At 42.1% G+C, this 25,115-nt stretch overlaps 1 protein-coding gene across 1 annotated transcript in view; it reads left to right on the top strand.

The window, feature by feature from the left end:
• LOC135212811 (N-acetylglucosamine-1-phosphotransferase subunit gamma-like) overlaps positions 1-25,115 on the top strand; it is a 37,011-nt gene that overhangs the window by 1,106 nt on the left and 10,790 nt on the right. The window contains exons 2-4 of the mRNA XM_064246584.1: positions 3,409-3,537; positions 4,327-4,410; positions 23,062-23,158. Coding sequence (XP_064102654.1) covers positions 3,409-3,537; positions 4,327-4,410; positions 23,062-23,158 — 310 coding nt within the window. The remainder of the gene's footprint in view (positions 1-3,408; positions 3,538-4,326; positions 4,411-23,061; positions 23,159-25,115) is intronic.

Genomic DNA, 25,115 nt, shown 5'->3' with positions numbered 1-25,115 from the left:
CTGACTCAAATTTAAGTAATTATTTTTCTGAATTAGAACGTTCTTTTAAGTTCTGTATTATGACGTCACGACATCTTGACTTTCGTACCTATTGTAAATAATTGCTATACTCAACTGTCATTGCAGAACAGTTTACCAGTTATTCATGCAGATTGTTATCAGCTATACATGTAATTGTTATAATCGTAATGCGCATATATATCTTTATTATTTACTTTTTGGATATATGAAGGATGTTTTACTGCTGGATTATCGCCGTAGTGTGATGCAATCGTTTTCGGTCCTGGGCCCTCTGTCTGTTTTCGCACCATAAGAAATTATGGGGCCGAATTTGCAATGACCAGAAAGTCGTAAAAGAGGAAAGTTAGCATTGAGGGGCATATGTTTGACTGAGAAAAATACAAATTTATTCAATAGCTAGCTTGTAAAAATAACTTGGTTATAAAAACTGATTGACAACTAAGCAGCATGTCTACTATGGGTTTCAGAGACAGTGCAAGCACGTTTTTGGGCAATACCTATTTCTGTAACGAACACTCGTAAACAGAACGAGATTTTGCTATATTTAGTGCATTACACCCAGTGCCGTAATTTATAAGGGTATCGTGAATCACTAATTGTAAAGAATAACGACACTTGTCCTTGTACCAAGAGACAAAAACTCCATTATGCAGAAATGGATACGAACAGCGCGTTATAAAGCTCCACCTACCCTCCCCCCCTCCCCCCCCACCGCCATCCCTTTTTCTTCTTCGTTCTCCGCCTTCTTTCTCTCTATCTCTCTCTCTCTCTCTCTCTCTCTCTCTCTGTTGCCATTCGGTATGTGTTGACCCTCCAAACTGGGTATAAGACTAAACACAAGACGTTTGAAATTGGTGAAAAATGGCTATTGTATTGGAAGTATATATACATAAATATTAAAGCAATTTTATTCATTACTGCATTACTATGACAACTAGAATTCATGAAACAGTTTATAATAAGGAACGGCGTATGTGTGAAGCCTCCACTAATGTGGCAACGATGATTTTGCCATTCTTAGCATGCAAACATTAAAGCATGCAAACATTAAAGGTTACATTTATTTCTGGCATACGATTATTAAAGGAAATTCAAAATACTAATAAAGACTGAAATCAATGAAAAGTGCTAGCAAAAACAAAAAAGCAAAAAAAAAAAAAACATGTATATAATTCACTTTTCCGTAGTCGTTCCTCTATGCATTTTTCTGTATTCGTCCCTCTATGGTTTTCGGCAGCCAGATGTACGAAAACGTTAGAAACATTTGATTTTATCTACTTTAGAAATATCTGTAATTTTTCGGGGTAATTTGGTTGCAAAAAAGGGATAATATACATGAATTAAATCAAAATTTTTAAATAACAAAGTAAATTTAAACTAAATAACGAGTAAAGTAAACAGTTTAGGGAATAAACTTTGCAGTTTCGTCGTCTGTCGTCGTCTGCTGTTCATAACTTGTGTTTATGGCGCGCGCGCTTAGAAACCAGAAACAGCAACGGGTTTTCAAAGTGCAATGTGGAGTGAACTGAGACCATGTGTATAATAACACTCAAATAAGCACTGTGGAGTTTCAGTTGTGATGGCAGTAAGGATAAAAAACCACCGATTACAAGTAAGAATGAATTCAGTTCAAACTAACCCGGGATAACAAGTCACTACTTTCACTAATATAGGCAACAAAATGTTGTTTTATTGTGCTGATTACAACTGCAATCTTGAGTAAGATCAATAAACGTTACATATATACGCTAACATTGTTCAAATGAGTGCTGGGAAGGCTGGGGAAAGATGGTGGCCATCACTGATCAGAACCTTCCATGAAAAACGTAGCCGCCATATTGGATTTCAAAACTGCCTTGAAAACATATTTTACGAAGAGCTCACATGCTTATTTTAGTTCGTATGGGGCTTTCATATATCACATTATGTTGACGAAACTTCAGTCTTTTAAATGGTATGCTTAGAGTTGCAATTGTATTCTTGTTTCACCAATTAAATATCGAGTGAATAAGACCCGTCCACCGTGATGAGGGTTGGCCTGCCGTGGTGATCTACCCTAGCTATGACTATTCCGTGGCGACATACCTAGCAGCCACTGATCCCAGAACACGGCCACATCCTGAAAAAGCACTTGAATTATGCCATTACTACCTATTTCATAATTTAGGAGAAAACACTTTCTTCAAGAGGAGTAGCTAGCTACTATAGACGTCACGTTGTGCTGCTAGGACAGTCCACAACTCTTTACTGGGAAGTTGGCCGCATTCTGGGATCATTGGCTACTACCTATGTCGCCGCTTGGTCATTTACCCTACAGCTAGTGTAGTTGAGTAGACTAGGCTATTTAAAGATGTGAATTTTCATTGCCATATTCATCACCTAGGTATAACCATTTGTGGAGGCCCTCTCTTTAGCCCAGAGCTATTAGCCTAGGGCTATTTGGTGGGCCCCTTCAATTTTTCAGTCTCTTACATAACAGGCTTCTTGAGTAATGTTTGTCAATGTCATAACGGTTTTGAGTGCATGTGTTTGTTCTTGTCAGAATACAAAAACACTGCCTTTTAGGTAGAAGTAGCTTATTCCTGGCATGAGTTAGAAGTGCTTGCTGATACTTAATAGCTAGTATAATAAGTTGGGTAGCAAGTGATTAGCTTACCTATGTGCTGGTAACCCTTCTGGTTTTTCAGATATCATTACTAATTCACGTCTTTGTTTTGTGTGGTATTGGTTCTAGACTAGGCTGTGAGTCTTGGTATAATAATATTTTTATTGTTTCTGTGTTTAGTGTTTGTTCTGTGTGTCAGGAATATTGTAACCGAGATATTAATTACTTTTTTTCTAGCAGTACCTTGTTACTATATAGGTAATGCATAAATGATTTTCCAAGAAAAATATGCCTTCAAATATTAGTCCAGTGTGACATAAAAAACACTGCTATAAAGTTTTCATGGAGGGTATTAACCGTTCTCTTTATAGTATATAAGACATTTGTTTTAAACACTATGGAAATAAAGCGATAGTATGACCTTGTGTAGAGAAGCATGTGGGGTTCTGTCTCTGCCTTTATTGCTCTCTCCTTGCTTCTTGGTCTTAGGACAATAATGAAAGGGGATTGACTATTGAGAGTCTTCTTTTCAAGGATATTCCTCATGATTTCCCTTGTGTGTCCCCTTCTCCTGTAGAGATCTCAGTCATTAATCCCTTTGTTGTAACCATTTACGTGGAGGAGTTGTCACTTAGTCACAAAGTTTGTGCCACCTTCGGCGAGGCTTCCAAGGGAGATGTAGATCAATTTCCTCATTGTTAGCTGGTCTCTAAGGAGGCTGCTCATATGCTCTTTGCAGGAATACGAACAAACTATTCAATATTTGTTTATCTTTGTTTCAGCAGTAATTTAAATGGACTTGATCCTAAACCTGAATCTTCACTTCAGTTGAGGATGAAACCTGGAAATTTCTCAGGACCTGATCACTTGAAGAGCTTACTTGGAAGATGTTTTAAGCACAGAGACCCAAAGTAAGTGATAATGATTAGTTTTTGGTGATATATGAATTTTGTATACCTTGCAGCAAATATTTTAAGAAAAATCTTTTTGAAAAATATGTTATATACCAGCTGATTGGTATAAAGCAGCTTAACTAAAGACAAAATGTCACAGCTTGACTGTACGATATGAAGAATCCCTATTTGGTTCATGTATGTTGTAAAGATGGTCATTGAGTAAACAGTAAGAACTAGAAAACAATTTATTTTTACATTTTTATTTGTATTTTTAAAGGTACCTTCATCTTACAGGAATCCCTCTTGTATTCATACTATATCCAAAAGGGTTTACAAATACAGTGTTGATATGAAAATGGTGACCAGGCTAGCCTAGGCTGTGTTACCTTTGGGCTACTCCAAAATCATGCCATGACCCGGGCTGGTATATGAAAATTTGCACTTAAAATATTATATGCAATCTAAAGATTTAAGAGTTATTTTTGTTGTCTCTATAATTAGTGTATATTAAATATAAAAGAACCAAAAAAATTAAAGCTATAACAAGCAGAATAATCATTAAAAACTTTGCCACAGTAGCAAAGCTTAACCCAAACTACATATTGCTGATCATATTATCCAAATGTATTGTATGTAATGTATATAAGTACATATGTATTGAATGCTGTAGATATACAGATGTCCAGGTCAGTGAACACCAGATTACTAATGTTGAATGGTAGTAATACAAAGTTCTTTATTATTGCAAGTATGTTATAACACTTTTTTGTCTATTTATGTGCATAATTTTATTTTTTTTACCAGGTATGAGTACATTTTGTGTCCATATCAAAATATTACTCAAGAAGACATTCAGGCATATTATGAACCATACAGAGGTGTGCTTGGGTAAGTTACTGTGACAACTTTGTCCAAGGATTTTGCTAGTTTGTTTGATAATTTTCTGAGGTGATTACTGTTATAGTACAGGTACTCCTTGTTTACAACGGGGTTCTTTTCCAGCGACACCATGATTTTAAACTAATTTGTCGTTAAACCCGTTATTCTCTTTATTTCGACTAATAGCATTAATTTTCAGTCATATGTTATACAGAACTAGTTTCCAACATAGCCTACTACTTGGCAAAGTTCTGACAATGCTTTTTATTATTTTATTACTCATAAATTTTATAACTTTGTAATGTATAATTTTCTTTAAAATAGTGTACTTTATTTAACACATTTAGCCTACATTCCCGAGTTAGCCTACTAGTAAGTCAATACAATACTAAGTCAATACAGTGCTAAACTCTTCTCAGAATCTGCACATTATTTAGCAGTGACTTTCATATTCTAAATTTGGTATTTCATAATTATTGCTATTAGTTTCTTTGTCATTTATTTTTTTTGTGAGGGTAGTGAGATGAAAAAAATAATAAATGAATTTTGGTGATCACAGGCATTTGAATGTCGCCGTCAAAACGTAAACAAAGCACAATGCCATCCATTGAGGAAAGTGAACTCTAAACTACATGTTAAGGGTATAAGTATTTTCGAACATTGATAAAGATTTATGCTTTCACTTCTTACCTCTAGTATCATCTGATCTCATGGGTAACATATCGAATATGTATGCAGATACACAGTTGTATAAAAATTATCAAACTGTATTACATGTAAGTCTTTCAAGCATACTTAGTGCATGCCAAATGTCTCATCGTTTTGATTAAAAGGTATGACTTAGTAGAGAATTTTCAAGTGGAATATTTAAAAAAATACATTTATTTTCAAGATAATATAAAAAACATATTCAACATCACACATTTTCTTTTCATTACTAAGAATTATTCAGCTAAAACAAAGGAGATATGGCATAAGTTTTGTTGTCTTGAAGTTGTAAACAAATGTGGCGCCACCTGTTTGGCCACGCAACGAACTAATGGCGGCTGAATCAAGCCAACCAGGGGAGATCCCAGACCATAGAGTGCCGACTTCAAGAGGTTCAACTGTATATCTTCTCTTTACAAAGTATAATAAAGCCTTATTTATTGTTTTAGACATAGATTTTAAGGTTTTCAAAACCTAGGCTTAGCTAGATTATTGGGCACTGAATAGCCTTTCTCTTGGCCACCATAGGCAATATTTTTATTTTCATTTTATGGTTTTTTCTTTCTCTCTCTTCATGTTGTTGTCATAACTCCGAGTTGTCGTAAAATGAGTATGTCGTTAAATGACGAGTATCTGCATTTGATAATTTTGTGAGGTGATTACTGTACAGTGCTCATAGATTTTGTCATATTCTAGAATGTACATTTACAATATATTGGTTGAATAAGAAGAACTGTGTTTGTACAAGTATTTTAGGGAAACTGCATGACAAAATAGTTTAGGATGGGACAAACAAAATCATCCTCACAATCCTTCAGAGATATTATTTGAGCTGATAGTTTACATTACAGTATTTCAGTTGAGCTTCCAAATGAACTGTAAGTGAAGGTAAACAATGTGACATTTTTTTTTTTTGTATAGTAGTATATCTTAAATGATATTTACAGTCATAGTAGATTTTATTCATTTGTAATAAGTATGTTACTTATATTAATGCCTTACAAGAGGCTATAACTTCAGTACAAAGAGTTTAATAACTAGACAATTTCAAGTTCTTGTTGTGTTAGTGTGAGAGGTGCCCCCAAAATAAGGTATACTGTAATCCCAATCTATCACCCCATCAGGTTAGTGTAAAATCTTGTAACTTATGTTAAAAGAAAGAGACAAAGATGTTTATGGTTTTTAATATTGCTTTATTATCATGTATTTTACACATCTTGTATGTGTACCCAGTAAGTAGGTAGAATAATGCAATTGTCTATGCATTTTATAGATATATTTCTGAAATTGAATAAGCAAATTAATTTTTGAAATTAACTGAATATTACAAAATACTAGTTAGGATAGGATTTTAATTATTTGATATGGAATTGATACATGCTGTAAGTTAAATAAATTACTCCTGTGTTCTGTATTTGGTTGGCTATATTCCAGTTTATGTTACCTTATGATTTTATACATTCAACTTACCTGCCAGATAGGTCAGGTGATCTACCGCTCTGCCGTTGGGTGGCAGGAATAGGAGCCATTCCCGTTTTCTATCAGATTTTCTCTGTCGGCCATACTGGCAACATCGTTGTTGGTATCTCCGGCTGGATTTCGTTTTTTGAATCGCATTGATCTTCGTTTTGGACCTTTTGGTGACGTATTTGGATCGTTGGACTGGCATACGCTATTGTGGATTGTTGTTTGGATTTGTATTGGATTTTTTCATCATGATGTCTGACTCTGGAAATGTGGTGAGAATGTGTGTGAATGAAGGGTGCAAGGTGAGGATGCCGAAAGCTTTGGTTGATCCTCACACTGTTTGTAGAGTGTGTAGAAAGTATGAATGTTCTTTCGATAACACTTGTCGTGAATGTGAGAGTTTAAGTGCTGAAGGGTGGAAGTCTCTAACTTCTTACTTGAAGAAGTTAGAGAGAGACCGGTTAAGGAAGTCTTCTTCCAAAACCAAGCCTAGCTCTCTGTCTAGTGACGTGGTGAGTAATTTTGTACCCTCTTCTAATATGATTGCTCCTTCTAATATTTCAGGACCTTCACCGAATGCAGATCCTACGGAATCTGCTTCGGAAATTGCAAGTCATAAGGCCGCCCTTATGAAAATGGAGCGTAAAATGGCAGCTATTGAAGGTAAACAGAATATTAGTGCTGTGGATAGTGATTTGAGTGTCCCCAGTGCAGTGGAGGAGGCGTCTGATTGGCTCCACAACGCTCCCAGGCCTAGACCTCTTTCAAGCTCCCAAGCCCAGAGGAGAAGGAATGTCAAAAGCCGTACGGAGGTTGTGGAGAATCCCCACCAGTCAGACGTCTCTTCGGCAAAATCTGTAACACCGCAGTCTGCCAAAGAACGCTATAGAAAAAGCGTTCTCCGTGAATGTTTTTCTTCATCTGAAAATTCTTCCCCCAAGCGAGGATGGAGATCTGCGGATCTTTCTCGTCCCCTGAAAAGGAACTGGGGAGAAACTAGATTAAATTCGAATCCGGAACAATTTTCGGAGGATTTGCCGTCAGAGAGCAAGAAAGCAAAAAGAAAGCTGTCTCCTGCAAAGTTATGGGAACTGGAGAAAGACTGCTCTCCTTCCCCTCCTTTAGATCAAAAGACTGAAACTACGAGAATATTGAAGAATATGCAGGAGTCAATTGCTTCTCTGGTCGGAGTCCTATCTAGAGATCCTCCCAGAAGAAAGGATTCTCGTCTTCTGGTAAAGAAATCTAAGGCTCCTTATTATGAAATTCCAAGAAAGGAAGTTTCTTCATCAGATGAGGAGTCTTCAGTTTCGTCTATCTTACATAGACCCACTAAATGCCATGCTCAAGCGCCAGCCAGGAGCGAAGCGCCTACCAGAAGTGGAGCGCCTATCAGGCGCGAGGCGCCAGCCAGGCACCAGGCGCCGGCCAGGCGCAGTACACCATCCAGGTGCGAAGAGCCGGGAAGTGGTTTTTCTTCAGATGAATATGACAACTGTAAAAGGTTTGCAGAAGCTCCGGATAACAGAAAAGGAACATTCAGGGATACTGATATTCACTCAAATGAGGCGCAAGACAGACGTGAAGTGCCAGCCAGGCGCGAAGAGCCAGCCAGGCGCGAGGCGCCAGCCAGGCGCGAGGCGCCAGCCAGGCGCGCGCCAGCCAGGCGCGAGGCGCCAGCCAGGCGCGAGGAGCCAACCAGGCGTGAGGCGCCAGCCAGGCACGAGGCGCAAATCAGGCGTGAAGAGCCAGCCAGGCGAGAAGCGCCAGTCAGTAACAAGGAGCTATCCAAAGGGACATTAAGGCGCCAGGCGCCTTCCAGGAGCGGAACTCCAGGTAGACATATAGTGTCTTCTAATAGTGATTCTCCTGGAATTAGAGGTCCATCTCATGCTAGGGAGAATCGAACTCCAGAAAGAGAACCTGGTCCTTCGAAAGTGACAGTTTCCACTTCCATGTCTCAGGGAAGATCAGTGGAAAGGAAAGAGAAGACTTCTAGATCTGTTAGTCTCTCTCCTTCCAGAAGTATTTCTCCTAAGGAAGCAAGATCACCAGATAGAGATTCTTCCAAAAGAACTAGCTCCTCTTCTATGGTAGAATTGGAAGACGTGTCGGAGGAGGAAACCCCAACCAACGAGGGTGTTTCCAATTATAAAGTATTGGCTTCTCTTCTCCTTCAAGAGTTTGGAGATTCACTAAGCCCTGCAGCTCCTCCTTCTCCTAGATCTCTTTTCTCGAGTACAAAAACTCCGAAGTCCTCTTCATATTTAAAGATGAAGCCAGCCATTTCAATGAAAAAGGCGCTTCAATCCTTAAATACATGGATGAGCTCGAAGAAAGAAGCTTTAAAGACAGTTTATTGCTCTCCTCCCTGTAAGCTCAGAGGTAGGAGAGGCATATGGTATAGAACGGAGGAAGCAATGGGGCTTATGCTCCCATCTTCCGCGGAAGCTGATTTTTCTAGCTTAGTTGAAGCATCGAGGAGGCACGCTCTGAACTCGGCGAAAACTTATTGGAGCATGCCCGAGTTGGATCAGCACCTTAAGGGACTTTTCCATGTATTGGAAGTTTTTAACTTCCTGGATTGGTCCCTTGGGGTGCTGGCAAAAAAGGCCAAAGATCCGGACATTTTGGACCCGGAAGTTTTACATAGTATATTATCCTGTATGGATAAGGCAGTACAAGATGGTTCGGGAGAGCTGACATCCCTATTTGGATCGGGAATTGTGAAGAAGAGGTCTTTGTTTGGATTGTTCCTAATGAAAGCGGTATCTCCTTCCCAGAGGTCAGCCCTCTTGTATGCTCCTCTCTCGGATCTCCTTTTCCCTTCTCACCTGGTGAAGGATATCTCAAGGTCTCTTTCTGAAAAGGCAACCCAAGACCTCTTGGTTCAATCCACCAAGAAGACAAGGCCAGCAGTACCAGTTGCAAAGAAGGCTACTCGTACGCCTATTGTGCCCTTTCGGAGAGGCTCCACCTCTCGACCTCCAACTAAAAGGAAGACTTCAGATAAGCGAGGAAGGTCCTCCTTTCGGACCTTCAAGAAGTCTAAGTAACAATGAAGTCCTCCAAACATCTGTAGGGGCCAGACTCCTAAACTTTGTAGGGGCCTGGGCATTAAGAGAAGCTGACCCTTGGACTTTGTCTGTTCTGGAAAAGGGATACATTATAATCTTTCTAGACAGACCGCCTTTGTCAACATCTCCAAAGGAACTGTCGGCAAAGTACAAGGACCCTGTTTTGAGAGAGGCACTTCTTCAGATGGTAATAACGATGAGGAACAAAGAGGCAATAGAAGAGGTTCAGGATCCATTCTCCCCGGGGTTTTACAACCGCCTGTTCTTAGTACCGAAAGCATCAGGAGGATGGAGACCGGTCCTGGATGTGAGCATCCTGAACCGTTACGTGGAAAAGAAGAAGTTCTCCATGGAGACTCGGTATTCCTCCTCGGTGCTTTCAGCCCTGCGTCAGGGAGACTGGATGGTCTCGCTGGACCTTCAGGATGCCTACTTTCATGTTCCAATTCACCCATCATCGAGGAAGTATCTCAGGTTTATGATGCAAGGAAAGATCTACCAGTTCAGGGCCTTGTGCTTCGGCCTCTCCACAGCTCCGCAGGTATTTACGTATCTGATGCGGAACGTAGCCAGATGGCTACATCTGGAAGGCATAAACATCTCCCTATACCTAGATCACAAAAGCAATGTTTGGAGGATCTACAGAAAACACTGGATTTGACAAAATCTCTAGGATTGCTCGTGAATCTCGAGAAATCGCAGATGGTCCCCAGTCAGGACTTAGTCTATTTGGGGATTCAGATGAATTCTTGGGATTTTCGGGCTTTTCCTTCCCAGGAAAGAATACTTCGAGGGATTCAGAAGGTCACGACCTTCCTAAAGAAAGAAAGGAGTTCAGCGAGGGAGTGGCTAAGCCTTCTAGGGACTCTTTCCTCCCTAGAACAGTTCGTGTCCCTAGGGAGACTTCATCTACGCTCGCTTCAATTCTTCCTAAGACGATCATGGAATTGGAAAGAGGGGCAACTGTCGGACACTTTCTCGATTCCCTTAGAAGTGAAGAAACACCTAAAGTGGTGGCTGCACCCTCTAGAAAAGAACGAGGGAATGTCTCTAGAGGTTCGGAACCCAGACCAAATCTTGTTCTCAGACGCTTCAGAGATGGGATGGGGAGAGCGGACTCTAGGAGTAAGAGAAGTGTCGGGCAAATGGGGAGAAAAGAGCAAAAGGATTGTCATAAATGCCAAAGAACTGTACGCAGTGTTCCTGGCACTGAAGTCCTTCGAAACAGAAGTAAGAAATCAGGTGATACAAGTCAACGCAGACAATACCACGGCGTTGGCTTATATCAGAAAACAGGGGGGGACGCACTCGTTTTCCCTTTACGAAATAATGAGAGATCTGTTGTCATGGGCGAAGGAGAAGAACATTACCCTCCTAACCAGATTTGTGAAGGGAGAAAAGAATGTCAGGGCAGACAGAACTCAGCAGACAAATCAAAGTTCTCCCCACGAGTGGACTCTCCACGAGCAAGTGTGTCAAAGCCTGTGGACCCTGTGGGGTAGGCCACAAATAGATTTATTTGCGACATTCCTATCAAAGAGAATAGAGAACTTCTGCTCTTCAGTGGAAGACCCGAGAGCGATAGCGGTGGATGCCATGCTACTGGAGTGGTCAGGCCTCGATGCTTACGCCTTCCCTCCATTCAAGCTACTAGGAGTAGTAATGAAGAAATTTGTAGCATCAACAGGGACGAGACTAACTCTCATCGCCCCGTTTTTGCCCTCTCAAGATTGGTTCACAGAGGTACAGGAATGGACAGTGGACTACCCAAGATATCTTCCAAACAGGATAGATCTTCTCAGACAACCCCATTTCGAGAGGTACCATCAAAACCTCCCCGCTCTCGCTCTGACTGCCTTTCGACTATCGAAAGATTGGTCAGAGCGAGAGGCTTTTCAAGCAAAGCTTCGAAAGCAATTGCTAGAGCCTGAAGATCGTCAACTATTCGGGTCTATCAATCGAAGTGGGATGTGTTCAGAAGATGGTGTAGGAAGAATAAACTGTCCTCCTCCGATACCTCTGTGACCAATGTGGCCGATTTTGTTATTCATTAGAGAGGAATCCCATCTATCGGTTTCCACTATAAAAGGATACCGAAGCATGCTCTCTCCAGTTTTTAGAAACATGGGTTTAAATTTGGCGGAAGACAAAGATCTACACGATCTAATAAGATTGTTTGAAACATCTAAATCTATATCCTCGGTTCCTCCAAGCTGGAATCTAGATATAGTGCTTAAATTCCTTTCTTCAGAGAAATTTGAACCTCCCAACCGTGCCTCGTTCAGAGATTGGACGAGAAAATGCATTTTCCTCCTTTCCTTAGCTACGGCTAAAAGAACAAGTGAAATCCACGCCCTCGACTCTTGGGTGGGTTTTAAGAAAGACGCAGCCATCAGTTCTTTCCAGACTCTATTTCTGGCCAAGAACGAAAACCCTTCAAAACCCTGGCCTAGGAGTTTTGAGGTGAAAAGTCTTTCAACCTTGGTGGGAGAGGAAATTGAAAGAACGTTATGCCTTGTTAGAGCTCTTAAGTTTCTATCTCAAAAAGAAAGAAGAGCTAGGGTGGGGATGTAAACAAAGTTTGTGGTGCGCAGTTCGTGATACTAAGAGACCGATGTCCAAAAATGCGTTAGCATATTTTGTCAGAAGTGTAATTACGGAAGCTCACAGCAAATGTGCAGATGATTCCTTAAAGACTCTACGAGTAAAGGCTCATGAGGTAAGAGCTGTGGCCACATCTTTATCTTTCCAGAAGAACATGTCCATGAAAGACATTATTAATGCGACCTACTGGAGATGCAACTCGATATTCACATCGCACTACCTTAAAGATGTTAGAATTACCTATGAGAAATGCTTCTCTCTAGGTCCTTTCGTATCAGCGGATACAGTGCTGGGACTTGGAACGCATACCGATCCTTAAAAGTTTAAATATTATAATTATATAATTGTACGTAAACCTTCCCTTTGAGATGGGTTCTCGGTTTTCTACTTACATAGGTCTTGATGTCGACAGGCGGGGCCGTTGCCTTTGTTTAAGTAAGGAGCTGTGGGTATATCTTCCAAAGGCTGGGCTGTACAAAGACTGTGTCTTTTAGTGTACGTAAAACTTCCTTTTTGAGACAGGTTCCTGGTTTTCTACTGGCAAGGGTGCTTGATGTCGCACAGGCAGCCGTTGCCTTTGCTTTCTCATGTTAAGGAACTGAAATGAAATGCCTTACAAGACGGGTTGTACAAAAGACTTTGTCTGGTATGTGTACTTAAACCTCCCTTTTGAGACAGTTTCAAGGTTTTCTACTGGCAAGAGTGCTTGATGTTGCACAGGCGGCCGTTGCTTTTGCCAGTAAGAGACTGCGAATAGGTCTTATAAGCTGGGTTGTACAAAACTATTTTTATATTTATCTTTCGTAAAGTTAAGTGTACTAATGTATTTGTGATTGAGTTATTGGTTGTTTGCAAAGGGTTCGGGGATAACTCCTTGCAATCTTAGAACTAACATGGCGTTAGGTTAAGGTGATCGGGATCGGAAATTGTGCTACTTGAAGAAGGTTCTTGTCATATAAGCGGATCGAAACCCTTTGACATAGCCCTTCTAGGATCGGCCAAGTAAGCGGATAAGACCCCTTTGGCAGACCTACAAGAACTCTTAGCAATAGATCAATATCTCGCTGAGGCTCTTGAGACTAAGCAGACTCCTGGGCACTAACCATGAAGTCTTCAGTCTAATCAGGTAGGAACCAAGGTTTTATTTATTTATTACCTACAACGTATGTTGTGATTTCTGTTTAAATCAGTTATTAGCTGTCTTTTACCCTCCTCCAATGGTGTGAATCAGCTAAGTATATATCTGACAGGTAAGTTGAATGTATAAAAATGATATTGTTATGATACAATAAAGTTTTATACATACTTACCTGGCAGATATATACAATTAATTGCCCACCCATCCTCCCCTCAGGAGACAGATGGTATAGAGAAAATCTGATAGAAAACAGGAATGGTTCCTATTCCTGCCATCCAGCGGCAGAGCGGTAGATCACCTGACCTACCTGTAGCGTGTGCGCGAAATTTGAAATTCTGTCGGGCGACGGAGTCTAATAGCTAAGTATATATCTGCCAGGTAAGTATGTATAAAACTTTATTGTATCATAACAATATCATATTTCTTGCTTATTGGGAAGGGCAGACCTCCAAGTGTTGGTTAAGTTGAGATGCCACTGTCATTAATTTTCTTAACTACCCAAACTCACAATTATTGCTGAATATATTGTGAAGATACATTATGTATCCTGATACCTACAATACAGAAATCAGTATGAAAGTGGTAGATAATGGCCATTGTATGGTAACTTAGAAACTCACAATCTACTATCCCAACCATCTTAAAGAATAAGAACTGAATTAGTGATGCTTTGAAATATTTGTCATTGGTACCCATTGGGCTGGTTGATGAAATGGGGTAATTATTTGTCAAGTGATTGGAAGACTAGATACAGAAGAGGATGCCTTATACCCTACCTGTAATGTAGACTGTTAGTGGGTGGTTCATGTATAATCATTCTATTTTTTAATTGCAGTACATTCAATAAATTACATGAGATATTCAACTCTATCATAAAAAAGCTTATTGTTAATGATTTTGCATAAGTATAGGCTAATTGAAATATTTGAGGCATGTTTAGCTGGTTAAGCTAGGCTATCATGTTCATTAGTTTGGGTGTGTTAAAATGCATTTTAAACTTACATTTTTTGCCTTATGGTAGGTTATTCAACTCTTGTCAGTCATGACAGTTTTATGATGGTGATGCACCTTCAAAAGTCTAGCATATAACATACTCTTAGTAAAAATTAAATGTTTACCTATATTATCCACCAAAATACTATGTGTATTTAGGTTTATCTCATTTTTGCCTCAGTGTGCAATTTGTTTCAGATAAGCATATTGCTGGTGTGAGAATATTTATCAAGTTTTTTAAACATAATATTTAGTAGAGTGCATGGTATTTTACAGTTTTTCAATTGTGACCCCACTTGAGATAATGATTACAATATCTGTTGAAAAGGCATCTGCCTTATGTATGATATAGCAAACATTCCTACAGTGGGCAGTTAGGTATCACCAGCTATTCTGTTTTAATTATAATGCTCTTTAACTTCCATAATATTAATGACTGGCAATTAAAGCATGGGAAAAGTTTGTCTTATTTTGTCAATTGTTGACATTATAAAGAAATTAAATTTCTGGGCTCAGTTCGTGTCGCTGCGCGAAATAATCCTTTAATTCATTATTTCTTAGGTAAATGATCTAACAAATACCAGAGAATAAACAAAATAAAGAAAAGGTCAGTATAACTGACTCGCTCACCCACAAGGAGGGCGTCGGTATGAACACTAGGGTGAGTGAGACCACTACCACGAACTTCTTGTCAATTAGAAATTTCCTACAACAAAATCCCACAAGAAGAGAGCCGACCCACAGAACGGGGCAGCAACTACTACTACTACAACCCACGCTTAGGTGACTGCCGCGCCTCTGGTGGCCATCCTTTAAAGTTAGAGGTCTACGAGACGCCGCATTTTTTCTTGCTCTGTGTTTTCGTGCCCTTTTTGAGGATTTTCTGCCATTATGGAACGCTCAGCCATCGCATCAGCTAAGTTAAGTATTCCGAAAGGTTCCTATTTAGTTTTTCCTTCCTTGAGTCAGTATTTGCCGTTTTTTAGGTATAAATACGGATTCTCGGTCGGAAGCATGGCGGCATTGTTCTGCCTCGTGGCGGGTTTGTTCTCGGTCTCCCATACCTGGAACCTTCCCTTTATTCTATGCGTCTCTAGACCTTTTTATGATTATTATTCGTTAGGGGATCTAGCCTGCATTAGTTTTATGTCATCCATGCATGTCTTTCTATACCTTGCGTAGGCATTATCTCTTCCATCCAGACCCTAGCCATAGCTCTTACTATCGGCCCAGGCTAGCTTTGAGTGGTAGACTTTCTTTCGGGTTAGTCGTACACTCCTGGATTTTTTCTCTTACTATATTTATTTCCCCTACTTTTGTGTTATTTTAATTATTTTATTATGTTATTTGGTTTTGGTTAGCCTAGGGCGTCTGGTACGTTATCTTAGCCTAGGTTTATGGTATCATGGTCCCCATTAGTTTTGTTGCTTCCTTATTATCAGTTTTGTTGCATCAGCTGTTGCATCTTGCTGATCAGTTTGGTTGCATTAACCTAGGCTATCGATTTCGTTGTTTATATCGTGTTATCGTATCGTGGTCACCCTGTGATCGCGATACAGCCAGACGCCCGTCCCAGTCACCCTGCCCTCCTCCCGCTCTCCCATAGAGTTGGGGGGAGGGAGGTCCGTCCTTGCTCGCTCCATCCGGGCCTGTCTCCCTCTCTCCCTATGCGGAGGGAGTAGGGGAGGCTGGACAGACACTGGACTGGGAGTGACCTTGTCTCTCTGCTTCACGGTGCTCCGTTGTGGCGAAGTGGGGGGGTTGGCCTCCCCCCTCCTTTGTTGCTCCGTCGCTCCGCTGTAGGCTCGAGTTCTGTTTCGCCCTCTTGCCCCCTCCCCTTGTTGTCGGTGCTCTGTTTTCTTCCTGGAGCCCCTGTCGATTGCGAGGGAGGGAGCTAGTGCCCCGCCTACTGGCGGACCTCAGGCGTACAGTCGGTCTCCTTTGCCTTAACCATCCCGTCTCTCCGGCGCAACCGGCGGAGACGGACACCACCGCGATTCGGAATCGTCTTCCGGAATTTTGTGCTATTTTATGCTTAAGTTAATCATAAGTTATTGATAAGTTATCTTAAGCTGGGTCCCTCCCTTGCCCTCTGTTTCCTACTCCGGTTCACACCGGAGCTATTTTTTATGCCTATTAAGGCGGTAGGGGAGGGGTTATGCCCAAAAATTTTTCATTCTCTGGCATGCAACGGAGTTCTAGAGTAGCCCTGTAAGTGTTATAATGATACTCATGTATCCTTCCACTTACAGACTACCAACTGTGAGCACCCAGGATGCAACGCCGTGCTCCAGGACCCCTGTGGACATGAAGTCTGCAGGTCCCACGCTCCGTGCGCGACTCCTCACGGGAATCTGCAGGTCTGGTTCCACGAAACGTGTACGATCTGCTATGATCTTGTGAGTCAGTTTTTGGACGGGGTAAGTATTTCCAGCTGTATATATAGCATGTAAATACTGCATTATATCTTAAGTTTAAGTTTCAAATATATCTTTTAAGCTTAAGTTCTCCATATTTTGTGAAATATATGCCCAAAATGTGTAGGCTTAAAGCTCTATTTTAGTCTAAGGTTGAACCTCAACTTTAAACTAAAAACTAATAGACACCCTCTCTTACAGGCTGCTGCTGTTAGAGAGACCGCCCTTGCAACCTTGAGGGGGCTTGGTCGGCGGCTTCGGCAAGAACGCCGCCAAGGGACAAGCCCTACGTTCTTGAAAAGAGGATGGCTGTCCTGCTGTTCCCCGGCGGCAAGTCGACGGGGTACGTCGACCCGGCGGAGGCAGCCCCGACGATGACGGCAATCCAGCGGCAGGTCGCCGCATGCATGAAGGAACCAGGCCAGGATATCTCGGCGGAAGTCGCGACGTTGGACCTGAATGTGGAACCGATGGTAGGTGTGGACGACCTGTTGGTCGAGGTAGGTACGTTGGACCCCCGCCCAAGGGCTTCCCTTGGGCGCCTCTGGATCTTCTTCTCCCGCTATATCTAACTGCTTCCTTCCAAGGCTTTTGAACCAGGAGCTGAGCTCCAGTATCTTACGCCTAGCGCTTCTGTTGAAAACCCAAGGGTGAAGGGGGCAACAGAGACGCAGAAAAACCAATAAACGGAAGGCGTCGGTCGTCGTCGGTCCAAAAAAGACTTCGTCGGCGTCATCGTCTCGTAAGTCATTCGGCTTCAAATCACCCGGAGCAGAGAAGGGTAAATCTTCTCCTTCAGGCTCTAGGTCCTCCAAGAGCAAGTCCTCCAAGGAGAGGCCCCGTACTCCGGCGGAGTCAACGGTCTCTCCTCCTCCTGAGGTACCTCTACCGAGTTACCCTTCCACCTCTGCATCGGCTCTGGCCTTTGATCCCAACGCCTTCTCCGTTGGGATGATCCAGCAGATGGGGGACTTGGTAGGCTCTTTGAGGAACAGTATGGAGCAGATGTTCTCCCAGTTATCCGAAAGGATCACGACACAGGAGAACATAATTTCCGGGTTCAACCAGGCCCCTCAAGCTACTCCTCCGGCACCTGGTGTTGGTCTAGTACAGCTTCCTCCCCATGATTCTGTGCCTCCGTTCTCAATGAACAACCCTGGAGAGTGGCTTCATACGCCCCTTTCCAGGACGGACTCATCTCCATCCCGGATTGTGGCACTCGAAGGATTGAAGACTTCGAGTTCTATCTGGAGAACCTTCAACCTCCGTTCATTGGCTACGCCAGACTAACGGAGGCAGCTATGACTAGGGAGGATAAGGTCCCGAGGGAGACAGTGCTGTACTCCCGGGACCAGGCTCAAAGGGAGTGGCTTCGGTGTCTAGAGGAGATGGACTGCTCGAACACCAGGATTCAGGCTTTCAAGAGTCCCTTCACCATCTTTACGATGGAGGAAGAGGCTCCTCTCCCCTTCTTAACAAAGATCGCCACTGTCACCATCCCAGCTGGCCTGAAGGGAGAACCCTTACCTCAGTTAAGGGAAGCAGATCCCACTTCTCCTTTGCTCCCTTCACTTGGAGATTTGTGGGAAGATCTGCCAAACACCTTCTCGGCAGGTAAGCTCAAACCGGACTGCGCCATGGACCAGTTCGGCGAGAAGCTACCTAGACTTCCTGATAGCCTCATTCAAGCTGAGTTTGAGGCCAAGTCTAGGCTTGCCAGGTCGATGAACACCATGGCAATGACAGAAGTAGCAGCTATTTCCTATGCTTCAGAGCCGCTCTTCAAGTTATTGACCAAGTCACAGACTTATACGGTCCAATCGGACCTGTACGAGTTTGTGACAGCCAGAGTCAATTGCCGAAAGCATGTCCTCCAAGAAGCAACTATTCGGCATGAGCCGAATAAGCTGCTTTCCTCAAACATCTGGGGGGCAGACCTCTTCCCAGAAGCAATGGTCAAGGAGGTCCAAAATGAGGCAACAAGGCTCAATCAGAGCCTCAAGGATCGTTGGGGCCTCACTGCTAAGAGGCGCCAAGATCAGTCTGCAGCAGGCAAGAAGCTGAAAAAGGCTAAACGATACCAGCCTTACCAGAAGAAGCCTCAACGTTTTAACCAAGCTGTGTCAGCTGTGCCGATTGTGCAATCAGGCCAGCCTTCTACCTCGAAGACTCCGGCTCAGCCCATTTACGTGATTTCCCCTCAGGCTCAGCCTTCCACCTCCTACGCTGTCTCCCCCGCCTTTAACCAGGTGTTCGAGGGCCTAGCCTTCCAACACTATGACCGGTTCGGCAGGGGAGGTAGAGCTAGGGGATCCTTTCGTCAGTGAGGATCAGGAAGGTCGCTCAACAGGGGAAAGCACTTCCGTGGAGGCCGCGGAGGTCACTCGACCCAGCAGCAGTGAGATCTCCAAGGTAGGAGGGAGGCTGTTTCTCTTCCGGCATCGGTGGGGATTCAGCAAATGGGCACAGAGCATTGTGTCGAAGGGCCTGGGTTGGAGTTGGATTGGAGACCCCCCTCCACCCAGACCATTCCTTCAACTTCCATCGAAAGAACTGACGGAGTATGCGGAGGAGCTCCTCCAGAAAGGAGCAATAGCGAGAGTCAACAGATTAAAGTTTCAGGGTCGCTTGTTCAGCGTACCAAAGAAAGGCTCATTAAAAAGAAGGGTAATCTTAGACTTGTCCCGCTTAAACTTGGCCATTCGCTGCGACAAGTTCAAAATGCTGACACTCTCGCAGGTGCGGACCTTACTTCCCCGTGGGGCCGTCACCACCTCTATCGATCTTACAGACGCATACTATCATATCCCTATTGCAAGACACTTTCGCCCTTACCTGGGCTTCAGACTAGGAGATCAAGCATTCTCCTTCAAGGTAGTTCCTTTCGGTCTGAATGTAGCACCCAGAGTGTTCACGAAATTGGCGGAAGTAGTCGTTCAACAACTGAGGTCTCAAGGGATAATGGTAGTAGCGTACCTCGACGATTGGTTGATTTGGGCTCCAACAGTCGAGGAATGTCGCAAAGCCACAATGAAAGTCATTCAATTCCTGGAATATCTGGGGTTCCAGATAAACAGGACAAAGTCAAGACTCACTCCGGAGTCCAACTTTCAATGGCTGGGCATCCAATGGAATCTATCCTCCCATACTCTGTCGATTCCATCAGCCAAGAGGAAAGAAATAGCGAAGTAGTGAAACAATTTCTAAAGTACAAATATGCTTCAAGGAGAAACCAGGAAAGAATCCTGGGTTCCCTCCAATTTGCCTCAGTGACAAACATCTTGATGAAAGCCAAACTGAAAGACTTAACCAGGATCTGGCGCTCGCGAGCAAATGTCAGATCCAGGGACAAGCTATCATCAATACCACAGATTCTACGGAATCGTCTGCGCCCTTGGACAAAGTTAAAGAACCTGTCCATATCAGTACCCCTTCAGTTTCCCCCTCCGGGAATCACTATCCACACAGACGCTTCATTAAGCGGCTGGGGAGGATATTCTCAGTTCAAGAAAGTTCAGGGAACATGGTCACCCCAATTCCGCCAGCTTCACATAAATGTATTGGAAGCAATGGCAGTGTTCCTGACTCTGAAGAGGTTACGTCCACCAAAGAACTCTCATATAAAGTTAGTTCTGGACAGCGCAGTGGTAGTTCATTGTATAAACAGGGGAGGCTCCAAGTCAAGACACCTGAATCATGTCATGATAGCCATCTTTTCCCTGGCGGACAAGTTCAGTTGGCACCTCTCCTCCACCCATCTGGCCGGAGTGAGAAACGTCATAGCAGATGCTCTATCCCGTTCAGTTCCTCTGGAGTCAGAATGGTCACTGGACAACAGTTCGTTCCAATGGATTCTCCGGAGGGTACCAGGCCTGCAAGTAGATTCTGTTTGCATCTCAAACGAACCACAAAACTCCCCTTATGTTTGGCTCCCAACCTGGACCCTCTGGCCTATGCCACGGACGCCCTGTCCATAGATTGGAACAACTGGGAGAAGATTTATGTCTTTCCTCCGGTGAATCTTCTCCTGAAAGTACTGAACAAACTGAGGACGTTCAAGGGTCAGGTAGCTCTAGTAGCTCCGGACTGGCCGAAGAGCAACTGGTACCCCTTGATCCTGGAATTGGGTCTTTGTCCTCTTCGAATTCCCAATCCCAGACTCTCCCAGTCAGTACAAATGAAGACTGTGTTCGCTTCCTCAGGAATTCTCAAAACCCTAACTTTATGGACTTCATGAAGTTTGCGGGCAAGAGAGATGCAAATATCGATCCACGAAATATCCTTTTCCTGGAATCGGATAAAAGAGATTCAACTTTAAGGCAGTATGATGCTGCAGTTAAAAAGTTGGCATCCTTCCTGAGGGAAGCAGACATTAAAATCATGACAATCAATTTGGCTATATCCTTTTTCAGATCCTTATTTGAAAAAGGATTAGCAGCTAGTACTATTACGACAAACAAGTCAGCCTTGAAGAAGATTTTTCAATTGGGTTTTAACATAGACTTAACAGATTCTTACTTTTCGTCTATTCCCAAGGCTTGTGCTAGACTTAGACCTTCAGTAAGGCCTACTTCAGTGTCATGGTTTTTCTTAAATGATGTTCTAATGGCTTCGGATACAAATAATACGACATGTTCATTTATAATGCTCTTAAGAAAAACATTGTTTTTATTAAGCTTGGCTTCAGGAGCTAGAATTTCAGAACTGTCGGCGTTATCCAGAGATGCGGGTCATGTAGAATTTCTTCCTTCAGGAGAAGTTCTGCTTTCTCCGGATCGCAGCTTTTTAGCAAAGAATGAGGATCCTTTGTTGAGGTGGGAACCATGGAAGGTTGTACCCCTTCCCCAAGATCTTTCTCTTTGTCCAGTAACGACCTTATGAGCCTTTCTGTCCAGGACATCCCCATCCTCTTCGGGTCCTCTCTTTAGAAGAGAAAAAGGTGGTACTTTATCAATTAAAGGTATCAGGCAACAGATCCTATACTTTATTAAGCAAGCTAATCCTGAATCCTTCCCCAAGGCACACGATGTCAGGGCAGTAGCCACCTCAATCAATTACTTTCAACATATGAATTTTGATGATTTGAAAAAATATACTGGATGGAAATCGCCGACAGTATTTAAGCGTCACTACTTACAGTCTTTGGAATCTCTAAAATTTTCAGCAGTTGCAGCGGGTAACATAGTTTCCCCTGACTCTGCTCAGTAGTTTAGTTGAAGATCCAGATCTCCTTTCTACCTATCTCAGCCAACAGTTTGTCTAGCCTACCATGTTCATCTACGTTTGCCCTTGAGTCTTAGCTGCTCTTGTGATGGTTTAGTGGGTGTCCCTTATTTTTTTGCTAGGGTCACCCACAATTGATTGTACATACTGATCTTTAGGATGTGGTCCCCTTATTTTTATGCTAGGGTGCCACATCCCCATTAACAATGGTTATTGTATTGATTAATTAATATCTATGAAACTTATTTGGTGTGTCTTTAGTTTAAGTTTGCTCACACATGATTTATTACAATTACTGCTAATGTTTATTAATACTTACTTAGTGTGTTTTAAACTATGATTGTCACACACATGTTTATTTCAATTCAACATATAACTGATGTAAGCCTTTGTATATATGTTAGCTATAAGTTACTTTTAAGTATTGTTCTTTATCCAGATTGTATGAACAATTGTATATATATTTTCTTACAATTATAGTATATAGTTGAATTTTAAGTTTTATTGAGACCTCCTTTATTTCAATCTTGTGCTAATTCTCTGGTACAATTTCGCGCAGCGACACGAACTGAGCCCAGAAAAAGGATTTTGACGTAGGAAAAATCTATTTCTGGGCGATTGGTTCGTGTCGCCCAGCGAAATCCCACCTCTTCCCAACCCTTCGCTCAAGATTGATTGCTAACTTCAGGATGGCCACCAGAGGTGCGGCAGTCACCTAAGCGTGGGTTGTAGTAGTAGTAGTTGCTTCCCCGTTCTGTGTGTCGGCTCTCTTTTTGTGGGATTTTGTTGTAGGAAATTTCTAATTGACAAGAAGTTCGTGGTAGTGGTCTCACTCGCCCTAGTGTTCATACCGACGCCCTCCTTGTGGGTGAGCGAGTCAGTTATACTGACCTTTTCTTTATTTTGTTTATTCTCTGGTATTTGTTAGATCATTTACCTAAGAAATAATGAATTAAAGGATTATTTCGCTGGGCGACACGAACCAATCGCCCAGAAATAGATTTTTCCTACGTCAAAATCCTTTATTTTGCAGTGTGTGGCTGGACTGGATTATAGAAGATAATAAATTTGTGGCTTGGAACATGATAGAGGGAAGCCCCTGTGGTACAAATAGACATCGTTCAACAAAGGTTAGTGCTAAGCTTAGTATGTATGAAACAAATGATGACATTAGATAGCCTCACACTTTGGTTTGGAATGTTGATGACATACACACATTCATTCCTCTTCTACAGATGGTGAGCATAACTCCATTTGTCTCTTCTTTCCTCCCATCAGTATAGGAAAGTAAATGTTTTGATTCAGCTGGTAACTTGGAGTTATCTGTGTCTACACTATGGGCAGTCATATGATGAACATCACTGGTGTACAGTAACATGGTGTAATGGAATCTTCATATATAAAGTACAGTGTAGAATTATTATATTAACTCAGTATCTTTCTTATTTTCATGAAGGATCTAATGTTTGTTTTGAAATATTTTGAGAGAGGCAGTTGGTCTTTACTTGTCTCTCATCATTATTTATGTGGGTTTGTCATTTTCAGCTATTGTAATTGGGATTAGTGTTTATCTGCCCACCACATATCCAGTTCTCAATTTCGATGTATCATGAAAAGAATTGTACCTAATTCTAGTGCATTTTCAATTTGTTGTATGAGTGGATTTGGCTATATGTAATGTTAAGTAATTATTGCCTTCCAGGAGTTCATGGCCCAGTTAGAATTAACTTCAGAATTATGCCATTCTGTTTCTACAAAAGCAAGTTACTTTGGGCATTTACTTATGGGTGAAGTAAATGTAACTTAATTTGATCTGCCTTGATAATATAACCTGATTAGCATGAAAATGATACATTCACACCCAGAAATTCAAATACTAGTAAGAGAATCAGGTCAAACTATTACTTAATTCTATATGTAATTTACCAAGTAACTACATTGCTCACAGTTTCACTCACTGGCAGCTTAGAAATTTTGAAAATCGTGGTAACGTTTGTGTCAGTGTAGATGAACTGGACCCCGCCCACTTTCAGGGTAAGAGAGGAACAACTTCAGCAGGGAGTTCAATTCTTTTCTGCCTGCTCTCAACTGAAGTTCAGTTTTGAGCAGTCAGGTTAGATTTTGGATTTTGACACTTTTCCGTTTGAAGGTTCTTCTTATGGTGAAGTATTGTTAGCCTACGCTATGTATATTTGTCTGGTTCTCTTATTGAAAACATTTGTTTTCTGTTTTGGAATTTCCTCAATTTTGACATTAAGACTGATTGTAACTTGTTATTTTCAATATGTCCGATACTATTGCTGCTAGCGTACGGTATTGCAGCAAAGGCTGTAATATATTAGACTTATTAAGAGAAGTATGATTCTCACACTTTGTGTATAGGATGTAGGTGACAAGAGTGTTCAGTTGATGAAACCTGTGATGAATGTTCTAGTGAGATGCAAAAAAGTGGAAGGTTTTGGGCTCTCATTTAGCAAAATTAGATGGATAGAAAGTGCAAGGTGGCTGCTAGAGCCGAGACTAAGACAGTAGATTGCAAGATTGTACTAGATAGTTCTGCTAAGTCTTCTAATGATCATATTCCTACTGTTTCTATGCTTGCTCCCACTGTGTCACCTATTTCCAGTCCTTCAACTATTCAACCTGCTCCTTTACCCAGCTCCCTCACTTTCGAACCTGACCCCCTTGCCATCCTCGAGTCGAAAATTGTGCATAATTTTAACATTAAGATGGGATTAATTGTGGATACAATGTCTCAGTTAGCAAATTCAGTGCATGTGCTTATGGCCAAAGAGGAGAGAAAAAGTGTTAGTGAAGTGTCAGTGGAGGAGGCAGCTGTTCGTCCTGCTGACGCTCCGAGGCAAAGGTCACTGGAGTGTGAGTAGTCATACCAGAAGCACAAGGGAGGTCGGTGGGATATGTCCACGGGCAGTCATCTTCTCAGTCAGACCTGTTGCAGTGTCCCAGGTTGCGACTAAAGGCCACCATACACAACGATTATCCCATATGATATTGGTATTGCAAGTAAATCGTTGTGTGTGTGTATGGGGTCATTGCCTGACATTGCTAGGTTCAGGCTCCTGATTT

Source organism: Macrobrachium nipponense, chromosome 41 (assembly GCF_015104395.2).
Source record: "Macrobrachium nipponense isolate FS-2020 chromosome 41, ASM1510439v2, whole genome shotgun sequence".
NCBI classification, from domain to species: Eukaryota; Metazoa; Arthropoda; class Malacostraca; order Decapoda; family Palaemonidae; genus Macrobrachium; species Macrobrachium nipponense.
Note: the sequence above shows the minus strand (reverse complement) of the source record. Positions and strands in the feature narration are given on the sequence as shown.